Below are 26,843 nucleotides of genomic sequence, written 5' to 3' on the forward strand. Positions count from 1 at the left end.
GGGCCACGAGGATGATCAAGGGACTGGAGCACCTCCCGTATGAAGATAGGCTGAGGAAGTTGAGGCTGTTGAGCCTGGAGAAGAGAAGGCTGCGTGGAGACCTCATAGCAGCCTTCCAGTATCTGAAGTGGGCCTATAGGGATGCTGGGGAGGGACTCTTCATTAGAGACTGTAGTGACAGGACAAGGGGTAACGGGTTAAAACTTAAACAGGGCAAGTTTAGGTTGGATATAAGAAGGAAATTCTTTCCTGTTAGGGTGGTGAGGCACTGGAATGGGTTGCCCAGGGAGGTTGTGAATGCTCCATCCCTGGCAGTGTTCAAGGCCAGGTTGGATGAGGCCTTGGGTGATATAATTTAGTGTAAGGTGTCCCTGCCCATGGCAGGGAGGTTGGAACTAGATGATCTTAAGGTCCTTTCCAACCCTAACGATTCTATGATATGTACATACTGATTATTGCGCTACCCAATGTATGTGAAGTGGGAGGGAAAAGGAACTCTTGTACTTGGAATTTCTGTTTAGACTATTTCATTACTTCATTTTAACTTTTGTAATTCTTATCCCTTATTTGAACTATAATAATGTTAATGTTTAATGTAGCTATTCTCTATGACAGAGTAAAAGCCTGACTCTTTTTCTGGTAGAAAATAAATTACAGCTTTCTATTTCAGATGTGGTATTTAATTGTGTTTTTCACTGGCCAGGGTAATTTTTCTCAATTGTGTGAGCCAAGATTTCCTGCTTTAGTTGCCTTTTGAACATGGTTGTTTTTCGGATGTGTATATATAGCTTGAGTTGTTAAAACCAGAGTATTTTGATCCTCTGCTTGTCCAGTGTTGCAACTTCTGAGACCTCTCAGGTGTGTCTAAACTTCAGTCTAAAGTATGACCACAGCTTGTTTAGGCATATCCATGCTACCTTTACATTACTGATCTTGGGTACTGATAGCAGCACCTGCAAGGCACCCCATGTAGTTGTTGGCTTCAGTGTATCTTTACACCTTCCTGGTAGCGCTTTTGGTATATGCAGAGTAAATTTGTGCAAGATTAGTGCAGGTGTGTATTTAATTAATAGTAGTGTGACTGTTAGTGTTAAATATGTGCTCACCTCTTTTAATTTATTTGCGTGGGACACTCAAAATCCTGTCTTGACTGTGATTTTCACAGATCTTTGTACTGGTCACCTCTTTGCAGGTTGTTTGGGGTGAGTTTGTTGGTTGGTTTTATTTTCTAATCATGCAGAATTTCCAGCTCCTGAAAAGTTGGGCTGCTCTGGATCCATTAATAAAGTGCACAAAGAGAAGGGAAGCTGAACTCATATACTCGGATAAACAGAATGTGTATTCTGGGAAGGAATGCCATGACCTGAGTTTCCAGTTATAGCAGTCCTGGCTGCAACTTGTTGTATGTTAAGGTGTGTTTACGTTGTGGTGCTGTTTTTGATAGCGGAATATTGTGTTACGTATACTAAAAACTGCAGGTAGGATTGTGAGCTATGTTTTATAAAAACATCTCTGAATATTCTAATAAAAATTTGTGTTCTTGCATGTATTTTACGTATTGTGATTATATCAGAAAATATAGGATTTATATGACTAAAATAATGATCAGATGGTTACTAGAATATTCTTAGGACATTGCTTTCACTATATAATTAGCTAACAACTTGGATTTTTCATTTGTGTGGCTCATATATGTGGAATTTCCAGAGTAACATGTATTTTGGATTAGTTTAGGGTGGTTTTTTATTTTCGTCAAAGCTATTCTAAAATTGCTGGCAGAAAGTTGCCCTGGTTAGTATGTTGCTTCTTGGATCATGTTCAGCTACTATTGGAAGTGCTCTGGTTCAGAACAATTGCAGTTGACTGGTAGCTGTATCAGTTCAGACCAGAGAAGACATAGCAGCTGAAGAAGTCTTTGAAACGAGTGGTTCAGGACTAATATATAATATAGTAGTTCAGCAGTCCTGAAATAGTATTATACCTGTCTTGGCATCCCTGCTTTGTGCTTTCCCAACAATTCTTTGCATTTCTTTCTCCATCTTTGGAGTCTCAAGAAAAGCTGTAGCATTGCACTACACTACATTTGAATCGCAAGTGGTGGTAATGCACTAGAATATTGTGATTAATGTCCCCCAATTAACTAGTCCCACGTAGTGCATAGAAGTACAGAAACAGAAGCATGCAGGCTCAGCTCACTTAGAGTGTGCCAGTGGGATTGTTGACTAAGAACTCCAGCTGGCAGGATCCAGGGAGCAGCATGTACAGGTGATTTGTGGTACTGGAGGCAGGTCTCTGCTGCAGGTTGCCCTGAGTCAGCACATGGGGTAATGCTGCATGCTGAATACAAGGCAAATAAAAAAGAAAAGCAAGTAGAGAAGGAGAAGAGAAAATGAATGAATTGATGGAGATGTAAGATCTTAAGAGGTAAATGACTGTTGAAGCTGACTACTTTTAGGTGTTTTTTTAATAAAAACATGGTTACATGTATTTGTAATATTAGTTTATGTGGCCAAGATACCTTTCCATTGCTTAACACAAAGGTGCAGACTGCATTTTGCTTAACACAAATTCCAGACTGAATTGATAGAAAGTCATCTTGGTAAGAGCCTATGGATATCATATAACCAGGGCAGATAAATTGTGTAAGTGTGGTGATTGTGATACAATCTTATTCATAACTCTTAATAATTTCCTTTAAAGGATAAACAGAATTAGTTGAGGAAACCTGAGTTGTTATAAGTTGTTATGAGGCATATATCCTTGTGATCATAATCTCCAATTATTTCTTAAGTATTCTGAGTAAACAACAAGTAGACTAGTGGTAGTAAATTCTGAAACTCACAAACACTGAACTTCTAGCTTTAATATCCTGATAGTAAACAGTAACAGGGATGGTAAAGGTAAGAATGTGGGTACACTCAAAAGCTGAATGAACACTATCTTCCTTTTTTTTTTTTGATGTGGACTTCTTCATGTTTACTTGTAATTTAAATAAGTAAAAATGCTGTTCTTGAAACTGTGAGTTTTAATACTTTGATAAGACAAGTAATATTTTTTTTTTATTATGCATATATTTTATGTCAATATAAAAACCCAAGACAGAAGGAAACTGATCAGGAGATGTGTCAGTAATTTGGGCAGTGTGGGTTTTGGGATGTTTTTTTTTTGTTAACATCAAAAGTGCCTACTTTTAGTGTCTTAAGGCTTTCCTTCCTCTTCCAGAAAATGCTGGGACAGAAGAGATGAGTACTCCCTTTACTAAGGCCTAAAACTGCCTGTTGAAAAACAATCCTGACCAGGCAATATACGAATGGCCCAAGGAAGCCAGCAAATTGATATTCAGGTTTTACATGACCTGCGACAGAAGTTTCCTGAGGTACCTGAAGGTGTTGTATCCAGATGCATGTTACAGGTCAGTGTTCTGTTAATGACTCCACAAGTAAGCAGTGTTGCTTATTTTAAGCATTATGTATGCGTGTCTCCTTTGAAAGAAGATATTTTTTCTATTTTCCTTTTTTGAGTGAGACAAATGTCACAGCCAATTTCTTTGTGTTATATTGGCCTCTCTTTTTCCATGTCTAATCAAGGGTGGCCCAAGGTAAACCATCCTGTAAATCAGAGTGAGTATGGAGACTACCTACTCACCAATCAGTATGGTCATGCCTTTTAGCCATCTCATGAGCCCCTAACTGTGGCAAAAGGAGGAATGCAAAGCCAACATGAGTCCAGCAGGGACAATTTAAGTTTTTTATTTTTTTTGGGGGGGGGGGGGAGGCGGGTGTTTGGTTGGGTTGTTTTTTTTTTTTTTAATCACTTTGAGGGTCAAGGCAGATCCAGAAGCATCTTTGCTACCTGTTGTCTGTCAGGCTTCAAGGTAATTAGTGGGCCCTTGCCTTACATGCAGGTTGCTCCCCCTGCTTTTTACTTACAGCTCCCTTGGTCTGCAGAGCCAGTGCTGTTAGCTTTAAGGTATCTTGTGCAGCAGGGAGCCTAGGAGCGTGATACAGACACACCAAATTCTCAAAGTCAGCCTGAATCAGGCAGGACTGGGTGGTTGTAGCCTAGCATCCACTGTGTTAGACCTGCATGGATGTGATGCACTGGTGTGCTTCTGCCCAGTGCTTCCCACTGCTTTGGCTGCCAGATGGGCTTCGTTCATTCTGTTGTAGCTTTGGAGTCCATGCTGTTAATCTATGGATTTCTGTTGGGCTTGGAAGTAACAAAGCATTTTTGACTGGCAGTGCAGTTAATGCAATGGCTATGGGCTGCCATATCATCAACTTCTACCTTCAGCAATCTGTTTTCTGTATTGCCACCATCAGAATACTTATGCCCATATTTTATATCAGCTTCTGCTCTATAACATCATGTTAGTTACTTCTGCAGATAAATTAATATGCTCATCCAAAGTCTGGTACCTTGAATACCTGGGGTTAACAAATGCTGATAGACTTACTTAGCTATGTTGCTTAAACATGTTTGCTTTGCGTTTTCCAGCGATCACAAAGCATCCATACTGATTGGATTTTTTTTTCATTATCTAAGGTGTTCAATCTTTGAGTACTCTGGATAATGAGAGGGTTCATATGGATAATGAGAGGGTTCATATTCATATGGATTATCGGTATACACAACTTGATTAGAAAAAAGACGTTCCCAGAAGATTTTCCTTGAGTTCCCAGAAGCTAGCAGTCTCTGGACTATGGCTAGGGCATCTGTGGTTATGATGCAACATTCTTTATATCATAATTGCTTGTCTTGGGTTTTATATGTACTTTTATTTATAAAATACATATATGTATATACTTACGTGTGTATATGTAGTCATACATACCTGCATCCAAACACAATGTTTTTTAGTTAGGAGTTAGAAGTGTGCCAATTTAATGTTCATATTTTCAAGACTTTCTCATGCCTCTTCATTTGTACTAGAGTAAAAAGCTGTGAAAAGTGCAGTTCTTTGAGAGCATTGCCTTTTTACTTGCAAGAGAGCAAAATTCAGGGCTCATTAGGTTCTAAGCTTTCCCACACCCTTTCTCTCTAACTGTTTAGCTGAAAAGAGAACCAGCCTATAAATTGCCAGTATTTGTTTTCAGGATTGTACACTGCCATTTTATTAGTTCTCTGTAGGATTAATCTAATTCTCATACGACAAGTATAGTTTTGTCCTTCAAACGTGAGAACTGGTTATTGAGCGAGATCAATGGACTTGACAGAGTGAATACATCAGAAATTTAAAACCTCTCAGCTCTTGAGAGATTCAGTAGTCTTCATAACATTGAATATAGTGGACGATTTATATTTTCATATATATACACATATATATATTAAAAAGAGCCTTTATCTGTGAAGAAAAGAGACTGTGCAACCCATACTTTGACAGAGAGATTAGAGAAGGGTTCAGATGTTGAGGAATTGTTTTAGGTCTGCCTTCATAAGAGGATCTTTCAAAAATGCCATAGTATAATTAATGTTCCATATGTGCAGTATTATTACGCTAACTCATTACAGTGGGAAAGCTACCCTTTTGCTCTTGTTGTTGACTGAGAGCTTCTAAGACCCACCAGTAAAATCCTGTCATGTTGGTGGTTCTCTGAAATTTCTTGAGCTCTCATTTCTCTGAATCAGTGGCTTCTATGAACTACCATAGCTTCTAGCTATGCTGCTCCTCTGAGATAGGGGGGAGTTTTTTAGGTTTGGTTTTTTTTGTTTGGTTGGTTGGTTTTGTTAAAAAAGAAGCCTAATGTGATCTTGTTAAACCAAGAAATTTTGTACTTTGACTGGTGGTGAAGATTGGAAAGCAGAATTTGACTACTTTTGCATGTGTTTACAGTACTGCTGGAACAGTGTCAGAATATTCTAGTTCCTGTAGTTGAGCATAGTGGAAGGAATTTCCGAAAAATGCAGTAATGTGGTTTAGGTCAAAGATAAGTACTTAAGGACAGTATCAGGTATAAGAAATGCTGTGTTTACCTTGATGCGTCAGGTGAAGCATCTTGTCTGGGTGAAATTATTTTTGAACTTATTATGTTCCAGGAGAGAACCTGAAAGAGTTTAAGCAGTTACGCAGTTTGGAATTGGATTGGCAAGAGGCTTTTTTTAACAAGAAAAGTTTCTTCAGATCACCATGAACTGTGCAGGAAAACTACACAGATCCTTAAAACTACACAGATCCTTCAGTCCTCTTCCTTCTATTTTTGTTTTTGTTTGGGTTTGTTTGGTTTTTTGTTTGTTTTGGTTTTTGTTCCTTTTTTTCTCTTTACTAAACACTCTCAGCTTATTTTTAAAGGAAGGCTTATAGCATTATATGCTTATAATGAAAATCTTGAGATTAACAGAGGCACAGATGTCTTAAGATGATTAGCCCACTGTTGAAATAGCTGAACAGTATCTAGTATACTGAAAACAGAGGACCACGAAAAAATCTAATAGGATGAAAACTGTATTAATTTAGGGAATGAAGTTTTATTGTTTTCTTGGGCTGACAGCACTGAATGTTCTTGAAAAGTTTTGCATCCCTCCATTCTTCCCAACAAGTCTTCTGCATTTGGCTCTCCCCTTCTCGTTTAAGGGAGTCACTGCAGTGTCCCTAGTCTGTGGACATTGTCCCCTTTTGTTCTTTTTTGTGTCTGGAGCATTCTGTAAGTACCTGCTCCTCAAGTCTGCGTACTCTCCTTGCTTCCTCATTTCTCTCCAACATTCTTATTCATTCTTTTTTTTTTTTTTTTCCTCTTTCAGGATGGCATTTTAAACTCAACTGGGACATGGGCAGAGCTAACATGAGGGGTATTGTTTTGCTGGAATATGCTCAGTTCTGCTGTCAACCGATTCTCTGATCTATAAAGAACTAGAAGTGGTTGAAACTCTTCCTCTGCCAGCCAGAAGATGCCAGGGGTTTCATGTGCCCCTGTTTCCCGTTTGTGTGCTCCAGTTTGCTCATTGATGTCACTGAAATTTTTAGAATTGATTTGATGCAGTCTTAAAAAAAAAAAAAAAAATTGTCCAAAGAAATACATTCAAGCTGAATGTAAGGGCCTTGCAAGCTTGGCCTGTTTCTTTTTGGTTTGGTATTTTTGGCCTTTGTTAGTAATTCACTTAAGTTCACCCAAAATCTGCCTTTAAGATCTTTCTAGCTTATTTTTATGTGACACCCTATCTTTTTGCCTTTTCTGGCTCCCTTTTTCTCCCACACAACAAATACAGGACTGTTTTTTCTTACCTTTTCTTACCCACTGTTGTGTCCATGTGTGATTCCATTCTTCATTACTGATTTCATTTGATTACTTTGTCCTCTGGTGCTTATTCCAAGCTAGAACTGATAGGCATAACCATAATCTTGACCTGTTTTCGTATCTCTTGAGGTTTTTCTGCAACAATCTTAATATACAACTGGTTAGTTAGATAGCATCTATGGAATCCTGTTACTTCAAAAGTTTTGTGGCTGTTTTTTTTGGTGGGTTTTTTTGTTCGTTGGGGTTTTTTTTTTATTAATTCAGAACTGCATCTGGCCTGTATGAACACATGGTTTTGGTTTTGGTTTTGTGGGTGGAGTTTAGCCCTGTCCCTCTTCCACTTTTGTTATGCCAGTCCTTTTTTTTTCTTTTTTAATATGCAAGTTAGAGACAGCCTTGCTGTATCTTCACAACACACTTACGACCTCTCATCCTGGTTGAAGGATTAGAACTACTGTCCACTACTTTAACAAAAGTAACTTGATACAAAGCATTTGGCATACATCAGTTCATCTCGCTTGTGTTATTCTTTAACTAACTGATAATGTTGCTACTTTGCATATGCATTCTTCTTAGTACCTGTTTCTGTGTGCTGGATGAATCTGACATCTATTTAGTTTTAATGTCTGGGCCTCAATAGGTGCTTTTCTGGCTAAAAGTATTAACCTTTATTTCTTGGTGGTAGGGGAAAGTTCTGTCAGAAAAGTAATATGGACACAGTATTAAGAAATTACCCCACTGATGCATGTTCACTCTTCTAAAAATCCTTATGTAGGAAACTAAATTGGGAAAATCTGAGTACAGTATTACTAAACCTGGAAAAAGAGGAATCAGCGATTTTCTTCTGAAATGTTTTAAAAAAGCAAATTAGCTGGGTTGGTTTTGTTCTAAGTCATCCTGTTCAAGGTTTTAAGTGCCATTGTACAAATGTAAGTATTTAAGAGCTTTGCAAGCAGTGGTGTCAAATGAAAATACAAATGTCCCCTGGCTTTTCCATTACTCATTACATCTTGCAAAAGAGTAATCCTACTGCATTTGTATACACTGAGTTTTTACATTTCTTCTGAAGTCATGTACAACACCTTGGGCTGGCATTTTGCTTCTCTGCGTAAGATTCACTTTCCAACAGGCGGTAATGCATAACTGCTATTGAAGTGTTTGGGAAAAGACTTAAACATTTATTTTGGTTTTTGTTTTTAAGTTATTAACCAGTAATATGTAGGTGCTGTGTATCCATTTTCTGTCATTTCACCCCTCAAACCATAGACTTGGTCATTGCTGAAGATTGCTCTGAAACTGAGAAGGAATAGCAAAAGTACTCATCCAAGGTGTATCATACTGTATGGTGTTAGCTTGTCAAGGTCCAAGATCTCCCTGGAATTGCTTCAGCGGCAGTGCAGACCTCCCCCGTTGGTACCAGTGCCTGAGTTGCTGTTCTCAAAATAGTAAGGTTCACATGGAAGCCCTTTGGTGCATGTTTAGCAGCTATGCTAGCCAGCCACCTAAAACTTTCTAGTTTATGTTAGTTGTTAATTTTTCAATGATGATTGGATGCATATGTATCCAATTGTGATGGTATTGTATCAGTAATGTCAAACTTTCATCTTCTTTTATAGAATAACAATAATTTGGATGCCTGTTGCGCAGTTCTCTCTCAGGAGAGCACGAAGTATCTCTACGGTGAAGGAGACCTAGGTTTTTCTGATGATTCTGGGATTCCTGGACTACGAAATCACATGACATCTCTTAATTTGGATTTGCAGTCACAGAATGTGTATCATCATGGAAGAGAAGGAAGTAGAATGAATGGAAGTAGGACTCTAGCTCACAGTGTTAGTGATGGACACCTTCAAACCAACCAGTCCAACAATGAACTGTTTCATCAGGAACCACAGACAGCACCTGCTCAGGTTCCACAAGGATTTAATGTCTTTGAGATGGCTAATACAGTTAGTACTTCTAATCCAGGACAGCATCTTGGATTTCACCTAGGCAGCAAAGGAGTATCTAACTTGTCTCAACAAACACCCAGATTCAATCCCATTATGGTAACTTTAGCCCCAAATATTCAGCCTGGTCGCAATACCCCTACGTCTTTGCACATACATGGTGTACCTCCTCCTGTACTTAACAGTCCACAGGGAAATTCTATCTATATTAGGCCTTACATCACAGCTCCTAGTACCGCTCGACAGACACAGCAGCAGCCAGGCTGGGCATCTCAGTTTAATCCCATGCACCCTCAGCAAGTCTACCAGCCTTCACAGCCAAGTCCCTGGACTACTCTTCCTACATCCAGTACTACGCCACATACCTCATCGCAACACTCAACGCAGTCAAATCAGCAAGGCCACCAGACTTCTCATGTCTATATGCCTATCAGTTCTCCTACTACTCCACAAGCACCTATGATTCACTCATCTGGTAGCTCACAATCCTCTGCTCATAGCCAATACAACATTCAGAATATATCCACAGGACCTCGCAAAAACCAAATTGAAATCAAACTTGAACCACCACAAAGAAACAGTTCTTCTAAGTTGCGTTCAACTGGCCCTCGCACCTCCACTACTCCCTCTTCCCTCAACAGCCAGACATTAAGTAGAAGTCAACCCACTGTTTACATATCGGCCAGTCCTCCAAATACTGATGAAGTGATCACACGCAGTCAGCCCAAGGTCTACATTTCAGCAAATGCCACAACAGGAGATGATCAAGTTGTGCGGAACCAGCCCACTCTTTTCATATCAACAAATCCTGGAGTATCTGCTGCTTCTAGGAATATGTCTGGTCAAGTAAGCATGGGTCCTGCATTTATTCATCACCATCCACCCAAGAGTCGAGCAGTGGGCAACAGCACCACTGCAACCTCTCCTCGAGTGGTGGTTACGCAGCCTAACACAAAATATACTTTTAAAATTACAGTTTCTCCAAATAAGCCCCCTGCAGTTTCTCCAGGGGTTGTGTCCCCAACCTTTGAACCTACAAACCTTCTAAACCTTCCTGATCACTATGTTGAACCAGAGGGTATCCAGCATCTTGCTGACCCTGTTTTAGCACATGTGGATAGGATCAGTGATGCACGGAAATTGAGTATGGGATCTGATGATGCTGCCTACACGCAAGGTAATATTCTTAATATAAATAGTAGAGATTTCAACAAGGTAGTCAATTCAGTATGTAGATTATGGAACAGGAAACAGTTGATAACCTTTGTGAATGTTAATATAGTGTCTTCAACTAGCAAAATAAAAAAGCTTTATAAGCATAGATTTCTTTTTATGGTAAAGACATGTAACTGAATACTTGGAGATAATTCTGTTTGTCTTAAGTAGATATGTTATCTGTATAATGAAGTAGAGTCACAGTGTTTTATTTTTTATGTTGTTCTGAAAGAAACATCTAAACTTGTTCTATTTGTCCTGACCATTTAAAGTTACCAGTCTACTGGCAGATTTTTGAATCGTTTGAGATACTGTTTCCACTGGAAAATGTTCCCATTTTTTTCCTTTTTCCGAGTGTTACTTAAGAAGGAAGAAAAGCAGACTTCAGAAGAAATTAGTGGGATGAAGTGTTGGCTTCCTTGTTTCCTAATGCGTGCCTGACAATAAAATGCTTAAAGTCTTGATACTTACTTCTGTTATGTTCTAAAATGTGAGAAGGAACACCGCGCCAGATAAAGCTATTTTAAAGAATCAGTGGTGATGGGGAGAGTAAAACTTAGAATACATGATACAGCAGCTCAACCTGTTAATCTTTTTCTTCTGTTTTCATGGTTTTTGCATGCTTTTCTTACCAACTTGATGGTTTATTAACCCTCCTGTATAAAGATGTTTTTGTATAAAGATGTTGAATGAGCCTTAGGATATTTAAGCAGTATTCACGATAGGTTGTCAAAATAATTTCTCTTTGACCTTATTGGTTTTCTTTGGATATGGCAAACAATTCGGCATTAAAAAACTGGCTTGTTCCATGACCACTGTAAACATTCTTCAGATTAATTTAGCCATTTTGTTTTGTAGAAGTATAGTGATCAGGACACTAGAAGCCTGAAGTGCATCCTGAGTACTATAGCAATGAAGTAAATCGAAAACCAATTACAGTTTGTGTGCTACTTCTGGATATTATATTTTACAATCATTGAAGAATTAAAGAACACCAGAAAATGATTTGTCTGTAGAAAAGCAAAACAAACTGCCCTCCAGAAGCACTATTCCCTTTTCTTACTCAGACGGGAGGCTTGACTGGATGTTTAGTCCTAGAAGACTTTTAGGGACCCAGAAATTAAGCAATTGAAATATTTTCCTTAGGCTCTATCTAAACACTCTTCTAGATCATGAATTTGCTTCATGCATTCTGCATTTTAGATATTTGTTGGGGAAGGGTGTCCCTTTCTCTTGTTCTTTCATTCTGATGGGACTGACTTCTACCAGGTCTGTTTCATCTCTTGTACACTGTGCATGCAGTCATATGTTGAATAGTGAAGCTAAACAATTATTTTCATGGTGCTCGTTCTGTGTATAGCTTTCCATCTCTGTAATGGGCAGGCATCCTATTAAGAAAATACATAACTGTGTAATAAAATCCTTAGGTTGATGTTTTCATACTAGGGAGCTTCAGTCCCTCAGTTCAATCCTACTTGGCTTTTGACTGTCTTTTTCATATTTTCTTTGTCTTGGGGAGGGGATGGCATGCATAGTTCATCACTGGTACCACCTATATGTATGTATGTGGATGTACATGTACTTAACACTTCTTGCCACTGTTTTTAATGTAAAAATGTTAATTGGTAAACTAGTTTAGTAACTAAATATTTTGCACAGTTCTTGCTTTGGTTTCTTAGAGCTTTTTAAAATATTCAGAAAGAAAAAAAGCCACAGGAAACAAATTTCGTAAAATCCTAACCAGTCCTTGTAGATGTCTTAAAAAAAAAAATAACTACTTGAATGAGGTACAGCTGTGCCCCATCCTCCAATTACTTCATGTGATCTAAGAATAAAATACAGAATTATATTTGTCTTTGTATCAGGCCCCACTCTTAAACAATGTTCTCTTAAAATTAAATTTAAAGAGTATTGGAAAGGGAGAACAAAACCAAAATCGGTTTGAACTTTTGAAATCGCATATTAAATTACTGAGTTTGTGTAGCTTTAAATACAGGTTTTGAAAATGTGCACAAACTTAAGTGTGTCCTGAATCTACTGCCACAGAACAATTGCAGTGCCAGAATTCCCCTTTCCTCCAGATTTGGCAAACTAAGAAATTTCAGACATTGATAGGCCTGTAGAATAGGGTGAAATCATTGTGTTCCTAGATTAGATGTTTTTCCCCTTAGAAACACAATAACGAAAGACATGCTTAAGTAGTAATTGTTTAAAATTCAGATTCACAGAGGCTTCAAGAAAACAATTACGCATACATTTTCAAACTTGCAAGTATATTTAGTGCCTGATTGAGTAGGTATCTAGGAAGAAGTGAACTTTTGTCCTCCAGACTTTCATGCTCCCTGTAATTACAATGATTTACAGCCTTTTTGTGGAAAACGTGCACTTTGAACCTCAAAGGAAGCAGTGGCATCTGCCAGAGCACTGAATCATGCAGTTCTTGCCAAGCTGCTGAATGTGAACAGACAGAAGCTGAAAAAATTAAATGTGCATAATACTGTTTGCACATAATTAAAAAGCTGAACATAAAATATGTTCTGGTTGCAGTACAATAATGACAAGTTGAGAAGGCAATTTTGTACTTCTTTTCTGGGGCGATTCCAGGAAATACCTTCTTTTTAAGGATGTCCAAATAAACAGGTGCAAGCCTGAGACTTTCTGGCTCGCATTCCAGGTTAGCCTATGTAGGGTAACCTTGGTGTGCCTGTGCTGCCCACATAGGTTGAATCCCCTTCCTGCAAGAAGCACAGGATTATCAAAAAGACCATTAAATATGTCCTCATGGTCAGTCTAAACTAGATCTAGTAGCTGAATTGTATTAGATTCACACATCAGTGCAGTTTCTTCTTCATGTTTTTGGTTGATCTGATCAACACTAGAGGGAGCTGAATACTTAAATTGCTGGTTTCCATTAATACCACAGTGGGATATGGGGAGATTTCATCTTCCGCACCCTATTTTTTCCTACAGCTGCCAAAATGGTATTTAGGCAAAATTACTAAATTGTATGTGAAAGCCACCACTTAAACCAGTGTCTTGCCAGTCCCCTATCCAAGTTATTTTTAATAGAAGTGTTGCGTAGCAATATCAAGGGATTCTTCTTTAATCATAATAGTAATTTTGTAATGAGTGTGTTTAAAATCGTTTGGGATTTAAAATTATAAAATGATAGTAACATGGCTACTAGGAGAATAAATTGGATCGTGCCTGGAAAGTGATGTGAAAATGGAGAGCATGTAGTAGTGCTGTTGGGCATCCATCAGTGCCTTCCTATGCAGTTCCATAATGACAGCTTAATAAATCACAGAGAGTTGTGGGGTTTTTCCCCTATACAAGAATAGGGTTAAAAAAAAAAAACATGCAGAGTGGGGAGTGTCTTGCTCATTAGTCTACTCTTGAGTCCATGCCATATGTCCTAGAGATACGCTGGTATCAGCCTGCCTCGCTTACGACCTCCAGCATACTTGTTGATCACCAGCATCCGTAGTTGGATGGGTCTGAAGAGCTCTGAGTCTGGTCAGTAGAGCACAGCTGTGCTGCTGCAGGTCAGATACCAATGACCTGGCCTTTGAACAGTTGCCTCAGCAGTAATACCAAGGCAGTGGAAATAGAAGAGACTATCTAAAAGTAGAAATGAAGTGTAGAAAAAAAAGAGCTTGTACTCTTCTTACAAGACTAGAGGTAAAGTAGTCTTTGATTTCCTTTATAGTTGCAGCTACATTTGTAACTTCTGGAGTTCATAACTGAGAAAAAGTTCCTCCAGTTGTTTGAATTCGTAAAAAGCTTTTCAAGAGGAGAGGTTGTCTTTTTAGATTACTGACCTGATGATTCCAGGTCTTCAACAAAAATCTTTGTCTTGGGATTTCAGTTACGAAATTTTTATATCACATATGAGCACAGCTGCAACTTTAGCTATATTGTGACTATGTGGCTACCACGAAGGTTTATGCAGATAAAATTGAACAAAAATAAGCAGAAGATTAAGCAGCTTTGTTGTTTGTCAAAAGTATCTTTTGAACACGTGACTCAAAAGCCTGGCCTGAATCTCTGTAAGGCCTTGCAGTTCTGTAACGCTGTACAAAAATAGTTTGGCATGGTTCCTCCTCTTGAAGAACCTCTGGAAGACAAAAATATGATGTGTGAATGAATGAACAGGCAGGAAGTGCAACAGAGGGCAGTTCTGCTTGCCAAATACGTGGAAAGTTACCTCTTTTGATGTGTGCTTTTTTTTTTTTTGCCTTCTTTTTCCCCCTCTGCTACTACTGAGGAAACTTAACCAAGCAAACTTAAGTGCTTCTCATATTTTGGTACCTGAAAGAAATCATGATGAACATTACATTCCAGCCAGAGTCTGCTTAAATACTTCATGAGGCAAATTCAGTCTCTTTAAAATACCTTGTTATTGCTGCTACTTTATAATTTCCACAGTGCTATAAAAGTATCCATGGTCTATGAAGCTGATCCCAGTTTATATTAATTAATAATTTAATGGATGAATTAATAGCTGTGCAGAAGTTGAAATAATTGTTGCATTTATTTAATGAAATACTTTTTCATTTTTATAGGTGATTATTGCTTTGAGCAGTGTTATCTGCTCACTTGACAATATTTAATAGTATATCTACCTTTAATGAAATGAACCCCTTAGTTTGTATAAAATTGATTTCATCTGCTGATACTTACATTCTTTATATCTTTAAAAAACCTGTGGTTTAAATGATAACTTTACCATTTCTAAATTAGGTCTCCTCATGCCATTTTCTTTACAAATAGTAGGCAGTGTTAGGAATTAGAAGCTGAAGTAATGGTTCTGCACCATAGTTCAGGGATAAAATGGCATACAGTCCGGCCTCTGTGATGACTATAACTGATGTTTGCCAGTGGTATTGCCTGTAGTACTTTCTGGTTTAGTTTCATGTAGTGTCTCCTGCTATGACAAGAACAATTTGTTATATTCAAATCCAAGTAGCAATAAAAATCAAAACCTTAGATGCGTATCTAGCATATGTAGTGTTCTTTGTATTGTGGCTGTCTCTCTGAAATCCTCTTCATTCTACCTGTTTTACAATGTTTGGGTGAATGTAATGCAGGGAAACATTTGTTACTGTTTTCTGGTAGTCGTTCTTGTAGATTCATTTGGTTCTTGGAAGAGACTTTTACATATTACACCTAAATTTTGCATGGTCATCTGTTACGGTGTATGACTTTCTCACTGTATTTGCTTGTTGCCTGTAATTGATTTGTGCTGTTTTCAGAAATGCAACACTTTGCGTCTTACGGCAGATATTTTCTTGTGAGGAGAATGGAAGAGCAATCTCTAACAATTTTTTGTCTGTATTTTCCCAAAAAATTACTAAATTTCATCTTTAGTTTATGTTGCCATGTGAAGAATAATAAGGTAGATAAAGTGGGACTTTATGTATTACAGCTTTACTGGTACACCAGAAGGCCAGGATGGAGCGACTTCAGCGAGAACTTGAGATTCAAAAGAAAAAGTTGGATAAACTAAAATCAGAGGTCAATGAAATGGAGAATAATCTAACACGAAGGCGACTGAAAAGATCGAATTCTGTATCCCAGATTCCATCAGTAAGTTGAAACACCTGTAGGCTATAAACCTAAACCACAAGTGTGGTCTGTCACATTAAATTAAGGGAACAGTTGCTCATATATTGACAATATACTAATGACAAGTAATACAGCTAGAATTAAACCAGTAAGCAGTGTAGTTTAGAGTAAACACTAAATATGCATTATTGAACCATAGCCTTTCAGTTCACTAGTTGCTTTTTGAAGTGTTGCTTTTAAAGACAGTCACAAAAGATTTGACCTGGTAGTCCTTCCTAATGTTTCAGACTACAAATTAATACTCATACTGCTTTCCACGCAGAGTACTTTTTAGTGTTCATGCATATACCAATCTCAAGGAAACTGCTTAATGCGCCAGTTTGCAGTGTCAGATGAGCCATTGACCTGGTGGACCATTGGCACTGTCGTGGCCACAATCTGGAGTCATTCAGTCAGCTCTGAAATTTGATGAGAGAAGAATTCAGTGGGTCTGAAAGCTTTGTGTAAGATAATGCTTGGATTAAAAGAAAGGTCATTATAAAGGAAAATTCTTTTATCTTCACTTCTGAAATAACTGGATGCTGTCTGCTTATGTGTGACTGATGACTGATAATGAAATGGAAAAACTTAACCGGCAGATTTATTTTTTTCAGCTGGAAGAAATGCAACAGTTACGAAGTTGTAACAGACAGCTGCAGATAGACATAGATTGCCTAACCAAAGAGATTGATCTTTTTCAAGCAAGAGGTACAGTATGTCTCAGTACATCAACAACTGTAAATACTGATTTTTTTTCCCTTCATTCACTGTCTGCATGTAGAAAAGTCTCTGTTACAAATACACACTATATATGCACACTATATATATATATATACACACTATTTGCAAAATCATTACATTAGTTTGAGTGAAACCATGGAAGTAATTGTCTAAGCCTGGGTTTGTTTGGGTTTGTTGTTTTTTTTTTTTGTTGTTGGCTTTATGATTTCCCTAATTCCACAGTCGTTCCTATCTCCTACTTAGCTCAGAAGAAACTTGTGATGCTGTTTATTTCATAAACCCTGGGGTGGGAAATCTGGTTATTTGAGTATCAAAGAACAGTGAGAAGCTGTTTTCTGAATGATACAGCTATATCTATGTGTCCATCTCTCTGTCTTCTTTCACTTTTTCTGTATTGTATTCAGCCTCTCAAGTTAGCAAATATAAAGTACCATTGTAACTTCCAGTATACCCTCCTCCTGTTCTTGTCTGCAGGGACACAGCCTGTTGGTCATGTGAGTGAAACTGTGAGACAGCTGAGCCAATTCAAGAGCTGCCAGCAAGAGGTCCCCTTCTCTGCCTGTTTCCCTCTCTTGCTACTTACTGTGACTCTGTGTTACCTTTTTAGACCTATTGCAGAGCTGATTCTGCTCCCTAGCCAAGCAGAAAATAAGAGCTTACCACAGCTGATCTGAGGGAGAGGCAAGGGAAGGGAGAACTGAGAAGGGGAAGGGACTAATGCTTTCCACTTTCATCAGAGCAAGCTGTTAGATCGCTATGAAGTTCTCCTTCAGACAGTGTACCTGCAGATAAGGGGAAAGTAGACAGGTGTACTGAATGTAAAAACTTGACCTTAAATAATATATTCAAACTGCATGTGATTTTTGTCTGTCTCTTACAGTAAATTGGAATTAGGAGTTCCTCTAGGTATAAAATCTAAGCATATATAATATGCTGTGTAGTAGATAGCACATCTCTTTCAGTAAGTTACAATTTAGAAAGCGTCTCAGGTAAAATTTACTAATAAAATGCTGTTAAATATTTGAATGGCAGAAAAATATATTTAAGGAGTTTGTGCTACTGGATTCTATTTCTGACTATTGAATATTTTGGGCAGTAAGTTTCTTCGAGTGTATTTTTGACATTGGTAATATCTCACTCAGGTCTGTATTGACACCCTGATTTAAAAGGTAATAAGTGAGTAATAGTGCTATTTCAGAATTGGTGCCAAAAAAAACCTGATATGCTTTCCTACCCAAGCTTATTTTTAAGACTGCTGTACTTTTTTATTTTTAGGACCACATTTTAATCCCAGTGCTATTCATAATTTTTACGATAATATTGGATTTCTTGGTCCGGTTCCACCAAAACCCAAAGGTACTGTACTGGTAAAATTTGGATTTAATACTAATATCCGGTTTGCATCTAATAAGAGGTTGCATTTTACGAATCTAGTTTAAATGTTGATTATGAAATAGATTACTTTAAAGGCATATGAACCTTACATTTTACCTGTATTGGCAATAAATATGCTTCTGTTTGCTGGTTTCCTCTCTATTCGTGTATTCAGGAAAAAAATATATTAAATGGGGTACGTTTAAAGATGGATAATATGTTGGGGGGTATTTTAGGTAAATGGAAGCATACATTTTATTTTTTCTTTTAAATGAGAGCATGGGATACATAGCTTAGGGATGAGTGAAGCTTATTTAGATAACTTCAAAATTTTCTTTGGGGAAAAGTAAATTTATTTACACGTTCCAATAACCCAGTTTGGTTACCCTGACTTTCTGGGTACTGTACAATTTTTCTCAACAATTTACATAAAAGCCTTCTCTGAGTATTGTTAAATACAGTTTTACATAGTTGATGATGAAAGGAATGCTGCCCAATAGAGCAGTCAGTATTGTTGAAATTATCAGTCTGTCTTGAACACTGTTTTGCACTTTTTCTTGCCCTAATGGGATGTCAAATACAGTCATTACCTCGTGTGTTACCCGAAGCAGAGAATGAAATCAACTTGTTTGCAACATTTCATACTATGACCTATAAACAGACCACCAAATGAAATAGATAATCCACTCATTTCTGTCTAGTCTTTCTGTCCAGGAAGTTCTCCACATAATATATATGTGTGATTGGTCCTTGTAGTGTGCAGGTAACCGTTGTTACAGAATCACACTTTATGTATTTCTAGCCATTCAGTATGGTTTAGATAAATTGTACTTTTTTTTGACCTCCAGACTGTTTACAGCTCCTCCAAACTGGTGCTCTTCTTCATGCTTTATAAGGTTGCTTTTGCCTTCCATTATCTAAGCTGTTAATGAAAATACTGAGTAAAGTTACATCCACACGTAGTACTTTTAGACAAACTTTACAGCTGAACCATGAAGAATTTATCATGTTTTGTCAATTACAAAGTTCCCTTTGCATTAAATAAAACCTAACCTATCAAAGAAGAAAATTAAAATTAATTTTCTGTGGCTACCTAATATTTGCATTGACTAATCTTCTGAGAACTCACAGATTTAGGTGTTTAACTATTTGGTACAACCTAGCTTGAAAATGCAAAGTTAACCCTGACTGGTTTATTAACCTCTGACGTAACTCTCATTCTTTCTTTCTTAAAAAACATTGCTATTGTATCTTAGTCTTTTGTTAATTTTAACTGAATTTTCAGTTCGTTTTAAGTTTCAGTTTAGCTACAATATAAGCTGCAAATTAAACCAGATTTAACCACTGTTGACAAGAGAATGAAAAATACTTTTTTGCAGTTGTGATCAATACCATTGTACTTCCTGAAACCGTTGCTGTCATTCTGCAGCAGTTGCAGTTGGCTACTTGCTAATGAGATGTTCTCCGGTTGAAATAATTGGCTAAAAGACTTTGTTGCAGTTACCTAAACTGAGAACCCTTAACTTGAGAAGTTGATCTTCTTTATTTCTCTCTCCCATATTTTCTCTTTTCATCTTCTGTCTTTTCAGATCATGCAAAAAGATTCACTTGTATGCTTGGGGGGGGATTACTCTGGAGCGTAACAGGCCTAGGCACTGATTTTCACTTTTGTGTATTTGCCTGCCTATTTGTTTTAGGGTAGAGCTCCGTATATTCATTCTAGGTTCTAAATGTTAAATATATCAAAAGGTTACAGACCACTTCTTGACTTAATGAATTTTAGACTGCTTCGCAGACCTCAGACTGCTAAATCTTGTGCATGTTTCCTGTGCTGATTAATTTCTACAGTTTATCTCCTTTACATGCAACAGCTTTGAACTGAGACCAAAAGGGAAGAAAGCAGAGGGAAGGGATGTGAAATTTGCTTTTTATAGTTTCACCTTGTGCCTTTTGGCTGACTTACAATCAAGCTGTAGTCAAGGGGGTGGTAAAAAGCTGCCTCTGTCACTTGCAATAACTGTGCTGTTCTCAGAGGAACAAGATAGTTCTCAGTTACTGAAAAGAAAAAAAAAAAATCATCTCAAAATTCTTTCCATGCTGTTCTTGGTTAGTAACTGCTTATCTTATCTCTTTCATGTCACAGATCAGAGGTCCATTGTGAAAACACCAAAGACTGTTCCAGACACGGATGAAGATGAGGGAGCTCAGTGGAGTTGTACTGCCTGTACTTTTTTAAATCATCCAGCCTTAAATCGCTGTGAACAGTGTGAAATGCCCAGGCATTTCTGAGCCAACAGGCTCATTGCTTTCTGTAAAACCATAGCAAATGTTACAAGGAACTATCCAGTCATTGGGGGGTGGGGGGGAGGGCAAAAAAAAGCATTTATGCGTAGGATTTTGTAAAATTGAAGGTGTGACAAGATGGTATTTTGCTAATGTTAAATGTCAGCCCACAGAGCTAGTAATACCTCAGTGTTGTGTCACAGGCAGTTGAAATCGATCGGCTGAAAGGTAATCTGCTGGAAGACTCGGTTGCCAGCTGCCTAAACCATGTACAGTATTACCAGTATCCCAGTAACACACTCCAGCGCTTGGGTGTTGCCCATTCTCTTCTCTGCCCCGATGTCACTACTGAATTTTGACAGGGGAAAGGAATAGAGTGCTAGTGTTTTTGTTTTCAGAGCTTTCAGTGGAGCATTACATGCACAGAGGAGATCTAAAAAGAACAAGGTTTAACTGTGTAAACTGCTTGCTGCCATAATAGTGCCTTCGATAAAGGGAAGAACTTCACAAATCAGTGGTACGTTCTGCCTTCCCTGAAAACATCTCTGTGAAGCCAAGTACAATCACATCTAAAGATGAAAAGGAAAAACTGCATGCGTTGTCTGTACAATACACACAGTGAAATACCCCAAAGCTTTTTCCTACTGTACATAGCTCTAGAGCCTGCTTTAAGTGATTTCTTTTCTTCACCTTTATTATTTTCTTGTACTTCTGTATGTATAGTATAATAGTCTTTTTGTTAACTTTCTTTTTTTTTCTTTAAGTGATTAAGCACGATCATGTCCCATTTTTTTAAGCTTTTATCTGAAAGAAGCAATGCCTTAAAATAAGAGCATTAATAAGAAACTATGCACAAAATAGCTTTCCTCTGCTCATTCTGTACATTGCTCTTGTAAATGCTGATGATCTGTGAAGACCTGCAGATGCGGCGTGGTAAAAGTTGGAAGAGTTATGCATATAGTTCACTCTGTACACTGAGTTTTACGGTGGGTGACACAAGGTAGCATTTTGTCTGGTGTGAGGAAACTTTGTACTAAGAAACTTTCAACCCACCAACAGATCGGCGTCCGATTTAAGCTTGCTTCATCTGCTGGGTATCTTGCAGACTCTTGAAGAGAAACTCGTTGGGGAGGTACATACAGTGCCAAAATCAACAGCAGCAGCATCGTACAGCTTTGTTCAAGGACTTTAAATGCTTTCCTGTTTTGGCAGCCGGTTTCTAAACCTGACTTTGTGGTGAAGTCTCATATTTATAGAAAACAAGGATAGCAATATTTAGGACAACTGAAATAAAGGCTGGAAAAGAGAAATCAAACAGACTTGAACACTGAAGCAACCTCAAGCATCTCTTTATTTTGATGATCTATTTTTTTAAAGAAAATATTCACATGATCGGGGATGTATGTAACTGAAATCAAGAAAATGGAATTCCAGTTCAGTATGCATGAAAGATGGCACGCAAAGAATGATGTAGCAGCACTTAGCGTGAGGCTGGAGGGAGTGCTAATAATGTAGCAAGAGACAAAGTAGACTGTCACCCACTGTAAACATTTGCCAGTGGACACTTTTGTTAGGAATTTTACAAGTGATCTATGTGAATGCACAGAGGCCTTTGTTTTGAAGGCTTTGCTTTTTTTTTTTATGTGGGAAGAAAATGCCAATCCCAGGTAATTAGGCAGTAGACCCAAAGCACTTGCATTCAATGCATTTTGTTTATAAAATGAGGCCTTGTTTTTCAGCTTCATCTGCAGTTCTATGTGAAGATTGACAAATCAGTTTTTACCTGTTTATTAATAAAACCTAATTTGGATATCTTGAGTTGATGGTTTTGTGATTTAGCTGGGTAAACTGCCTTTGTAACAGATAAGTTATTTATAAAAATTAAAAAAAAAAAGAATTATATTCTAATGTTTGGGTTTGTGATTTGTTTGCTTTTCCCATGCTGTGGAGCAACACAATACTCAATGGAACAATAAGATTAGCAGTCTTGAAAGTAGGTTTTTCTTATTTTCTTATGACCAGAGATTTTATTTAAGCCTTTGTTTTGTTCAGTCTTTCCTCCCATGCATTATTCTGTTTGATTCTAATTCAGTGACTGTTGTAAGAAATGTGTTCCAAAAAGCTGTACTGATAAAAACCATTCGCTTATTTATGAAGTAGTAAGCTAGATGTGGGCCCTTTTTTACTTCATGCTTTAAGGGTTTATGATTTTTAAAATTTTTTTCAAATACAAAATGGGCAACCACTTTGTCTAAGGTATTAGATGATACAGAATATACTTTGTGTACTGTTAATATAAGTACAGTTTAATTATTAATATGGTTAAACTTTGTTTTGGTGCTATGTATATCACACTGTTACAAGATGTGGAGTGTTCTGGACTTGTCCTTCCCACTTGGTCCTGGTGTAGACAGGCATCTGGTATGTGGAGTTGGGCTTTCCCGGGACATGGTCATTTTATTTAAAAGCCCTTCAGGAGACATCTATAAACAGATTAACTACATATCCAGCAAGAAACTTAGTGAATCAACTGGAGTGCCTTAATCTGCTGTGTGAAGAATATTGTTTGGAGCATGGAGGGCAACTGTATTTAAAAAGCAAACCAAAAACTCCAGTCAGCTGTCGGGTGAAAAAAACATGTTTGGAGGAATAGGTAAAATGGAATTCTGTTCATCATATCAAATATGTAACTGATCTTTTCCTTGCATTTATTTGTTTATTTTCTGAAAGTGGGGAAAAAAAAGACCAACTTGCATCCTAGTTCCAGCTACTTATGCAGAGCCCTTGACACAGCGCTCAAATACACAATACTTTTTTGTAAACTAGGTATGTTTTAAAGTAGTCATCAGCATATAGTCACTTAGTGATAAAATGCGAATTCCAGGTTTGATACTTAATGAAATAGAAGAAATAGTTTTCACTGGAAGTATGACTAAAGAATTACCTGCTTTGCACTTATATAAAATATTTTTATTGTCAAACAGCACAATAACACACTTAGAAAGCATTCTTGTGTCTGAGAATGTCTGTTTATAGCCATCATGCTTTGCCAAGAAAGGTTGAGTGAGATGAACCCTGAGGTCCCTTCCAACCTTGTATTCTGTGATTAGTATGAGAATGTATTAGGCAGTGTTTTCAGTAACTGATCCTGGAACACTGGGACAAGAGAAGTGACATCTCCAGTATTGTCCTTTCCACAGACTTTTACCTTCACCTTCAGTTACCTTTTACTTTCACCTTACCTTTCGCATTCTTCCTGTATTTCAAGTCGCATATGTCATTCGGTCTTCCTTCAAGCTGATGTTGGTATATTGGCATGTCACTGTTGTATGTTTTTAAAGGGTAGGGTTTTAAGGGTTTGAGTTTTGAAGGATGATACAGATTTCATGGTTGAATTTTACTATTTTTCCTCATAGAAGATAAATACAAAAATTTAAACATTTGCAGTAAGGTTAACTTTTTGTTACGAACATCAAAAGTTTACCTTGGATGCTGATTTATGACTTTTCTATATTGTCTTTGGATCTCTATAATGGGGAGGGGAGAGAGATATTATTTCACTCTAGCAGGAAGGGAGAACTACACTCCTGGGCTTTTAGAGAAGCTCCCATTTATTTTTTGTGACTGTGTAAAACACTATCAAATGATCAAGCTTCTGATTTGCGGTAACTTTAGAAATGAAGGCAGTGAAACTGAGCCAGAGATCTGGTAAGTGGGCTTCTGTGTCATGTCAACTCAGCTGTGTAGAACTGACTCCAGTTGGTGGCTTGCTAGATAAACTGGAAAAACATTTGTCTTCTGCAGCCACTGATCAGTAGAGGTATTCTGTTGCCCAGGAGTAGGGTTATGTATGGCACCCCTGAAATTCAGATTAAATGTGAGATTTGATGTCTTTGGTCTCAAGCTAATGATAGGTCGATTTTAAAACTGCATAGTCAGTATCTGTGTCTGTCTGTGTGTATTTGTTTTACTTATGTGAAGTTAATCAGTTTTATGAAATGTCTGTCTTCGGCGTATTTTGTAGGTGCCCAAGGAGAAAAGTACCCTTATCAGTACTTCCGTCAGATTCCTCCGCCTTGAATGGCTATGACACATGAGTCTGGATACAAATTAAAAGAAGACTTGATTAAAGATGTTGAAGAAGCGTTTAAAAAAAAAAAACAACTCACCAAGTATTGAAATCTATTGAGTATTTACCCTTTTATTCATATCTTGTAAAAAAAAAAAATCCTAGATTTGAACAGAAAAATACAAATAGGCTTTAAACTTTTGATTCTTTACTCTGCACTCCTCATACAGGGTAGAATGTTTACAATGCATTCCTTTTTCAAGCCTGACTGCTTGAATAGCAATTTTATTGCTAACTTTGAGGAATAGTCTTTAATTTTGGGTAGCCCACAATGGCTTGTGAGGCTCATACTTTGTGTAAGCTACTTAAAAATTACCAGAGGGAGAGAGTGAGAATAGGAAGAGTTGGTATGAAATGTTTGAGAGCTTACAATCATAGTAGTTAGGGTTGGAAAGGACCTTAAAATCATCTAGTTCCACGCCCCCTGCCATGGGCAGGGACACCTCACACTAAGCTATGCCACCCAAGGCTCTGTCCAGTCTGGCCTTGAACACTGCTAGGGATGGAGCATTCATAGCTTCCTTGGGCAACCCATTCCAGTGCTTAACCCTGTCACAGTATAAAGAACTTCCTCCTTATATCTAATCTAAACTTCCCCTGTTTAAATTTGAACCCCTTACCCCTTGTCCTACCACTATAGTCCCTAATAAAGAGTCCCTCCCTAGCATCCTTATAGGCCTAACTACTATAGGAACACTGAGGAATGATAATGAACATTTGGAATGATGCGATCACACTAAACTTTGAAATTTTGGTACAGTCCTCAGTGGGTTTGATCTGTTTTTCTTTGAGCAAATCCATGGTATGCTTCCTTTCACAGGATAGCTTCTCACACAGTGGTGCCTTCAGAGGTTGCACTGGTAGAACTCAGAAGTGTGTGCTTCAGTCAGACTTTAGACATGTTCATCTCCATCAGTGTAAGTGGATATAATTACATTTTCATCTAAAACACAGATATTTTTAATACGTAACCAAAATGTAACAGTCTCCATCCAGTGCTATGCTGCTGAGTGCATGAGTTTAGCTGAATCTTTTTCCCCGTGTTCTATTTTCTTCATTGATTTAAGTTGCAAGTCTCTATGCACAGTTACAGAGAACTTCGAGCCAAAATGATTATCTGTATGGGTTGAAACTGCCTATTATTTGCAGGTTTACTTAATAAAGCACTATTGTGTGTGAGTGCAGATTTTGAAGTAGCATGTCAGTTTGGGTACTACTCAAATGAGCGATTTGAGGTGTTTGTATAAACCTAATCCAGTTTTTTATGGATGTACGTTGTGTTACGGCTACAAATTCTGTGACTGCATGCAATTTTTCCACACCATTTATGGGAGCACAGTGCCAATACAATTTTGATGTAGTTAATTTGGTAGTGAATGGAGGGAAATTTATATGAAGTGGGTTTTATGTGGGTTTTGTCTTAGTACATGTTAGCAGACCATATCCAGCCTGCGGCTGATCAGGTTTGCCTGAATTGTGGTTCCTGTTGTGATTGAGATCCAGGGATAAGATACATGATGATGGAGATGTAGAGGAAATGGACTAAGAAATACTCTGTCCTTTGTTCTTCACATGCAGAAGCAGGTTGTGTTGCTTTTCTAGCACCCCATTGTAATACGCAGACTAAAATGCAGCAAATATCAGCCCTCAAAGCTGACAAGATTGTAAATGGTAAGAGTGGAACTTGGAACGTAGCATGCCTGGCCATGAAGACTGGTGTGCTTGGTCTGTGGTACCTTAGAAGTCTGTATAAGTAAATGGGTTTGTCACATTGTGTAGCCAGTCGTTGGGAGGATTTGTTGGTTTTCTGGTGGTTGATGGAGTTGGTTGATATGTTCCTGGGCATGATGGCCAAATGCAGTCCTATCCCATTAATTCTTTGCAGACTTGCACGACACCATGCAGACTAAGGTCAGAAAAAGAACAGTAAGGTTAGGGAACAGCAGCATCAGAGTATCTAATTTACATGCCATTTGACAAAAAAGAGTGGCCAAAATGTCAGGCTGGCTTCAGGGGCAATGGGAGGTGCAGTCTGTGTAGGAGGTACCCAAAACAACCTCAACACAGAACTTGCTTCCCATTATATTAGAGACATATGGGTGCCACCACTGTATATCTGCTCACATGACAGCCATGTCTCCCATTATGTACTGGGGTCTCATGCTTGGCACGTTCAGTTACGTGCCCAGGAATGGTTCATGAGGTGCTCCTAAGAAAAAGATGGGGGGAGCAAGTAAGCAGAGTGCCTCGTCTGGCTGGTAAGCATCCGCTTACCCACCTTGGAGGGGAGGCGCCTGTGGGTAAAATGGGTTA

At 38.0% G+C, this 26,843-nt stretch overlaps 1 protein-coding gene across 2 annotated transcripts; it reads left to right on the plus strand.

Moving 5' to 3' along the window:
* Positions 1 to 3,222: 3,222 nt before the first annotated feature.
* On the plus strand, positions 3,223 to 22,219 carry TAB2 (TGF-beta activated kinase 1 (MAP3K7) binding protein 2). Of its 2 annotated transcripts, none has more exons than XM_057405496.1 (6): positions 3,223 to 3,412; positions 8,849 to 10,358; positions 15,825 to 15,985; positions 16,618 to 16,711; positions 18,020 to 18,100; positions 20,262 to 22,219. In XM_057405496.1, exons 1-6 carry the CDS (start codon positions 3,311 to 3,313, stop codon positions 20,405 to 20,407), a joined length of 2,094 nt encoding a protein of 697 aa, XP_057261479.1. In that variant the 5' UTR covers positions 3,223 to 3,310; the 3' UTR covers positions 20,408 to 22,219. The 2 variants fall into 2 exon arrangements, with proteins under 2 accessions (XP_057261479.1, XP_057261488.1); XM_057405505.1 differs by lacking the exon at positions 3,223 to 3,412 and adding an exon at positions 8,403 to 8,677.
* Positions 22,220 to 26,843: the final 4,624 nt, after the last annotated feature.

The sequence above is a fragment of the Pezoporus wallicus genome, unplaced genomic scaffold (assembly GCF_028554395.1).
Source record: "Pezoporus wallicus isolate ANWC-B61680 ecotype Strahan unplaced genomic scaffold, APGP_CSIRO_Pwel_v1 contig_3817, whole genome shotgun sequence".
Taxonomy (NCBI): domain Eukaryota; kingdom Metazoa; phylum Chordata; class Aves; order Psittaciformes; family Psittacidae; genus Pezoporus; species Pezoporus wallicus.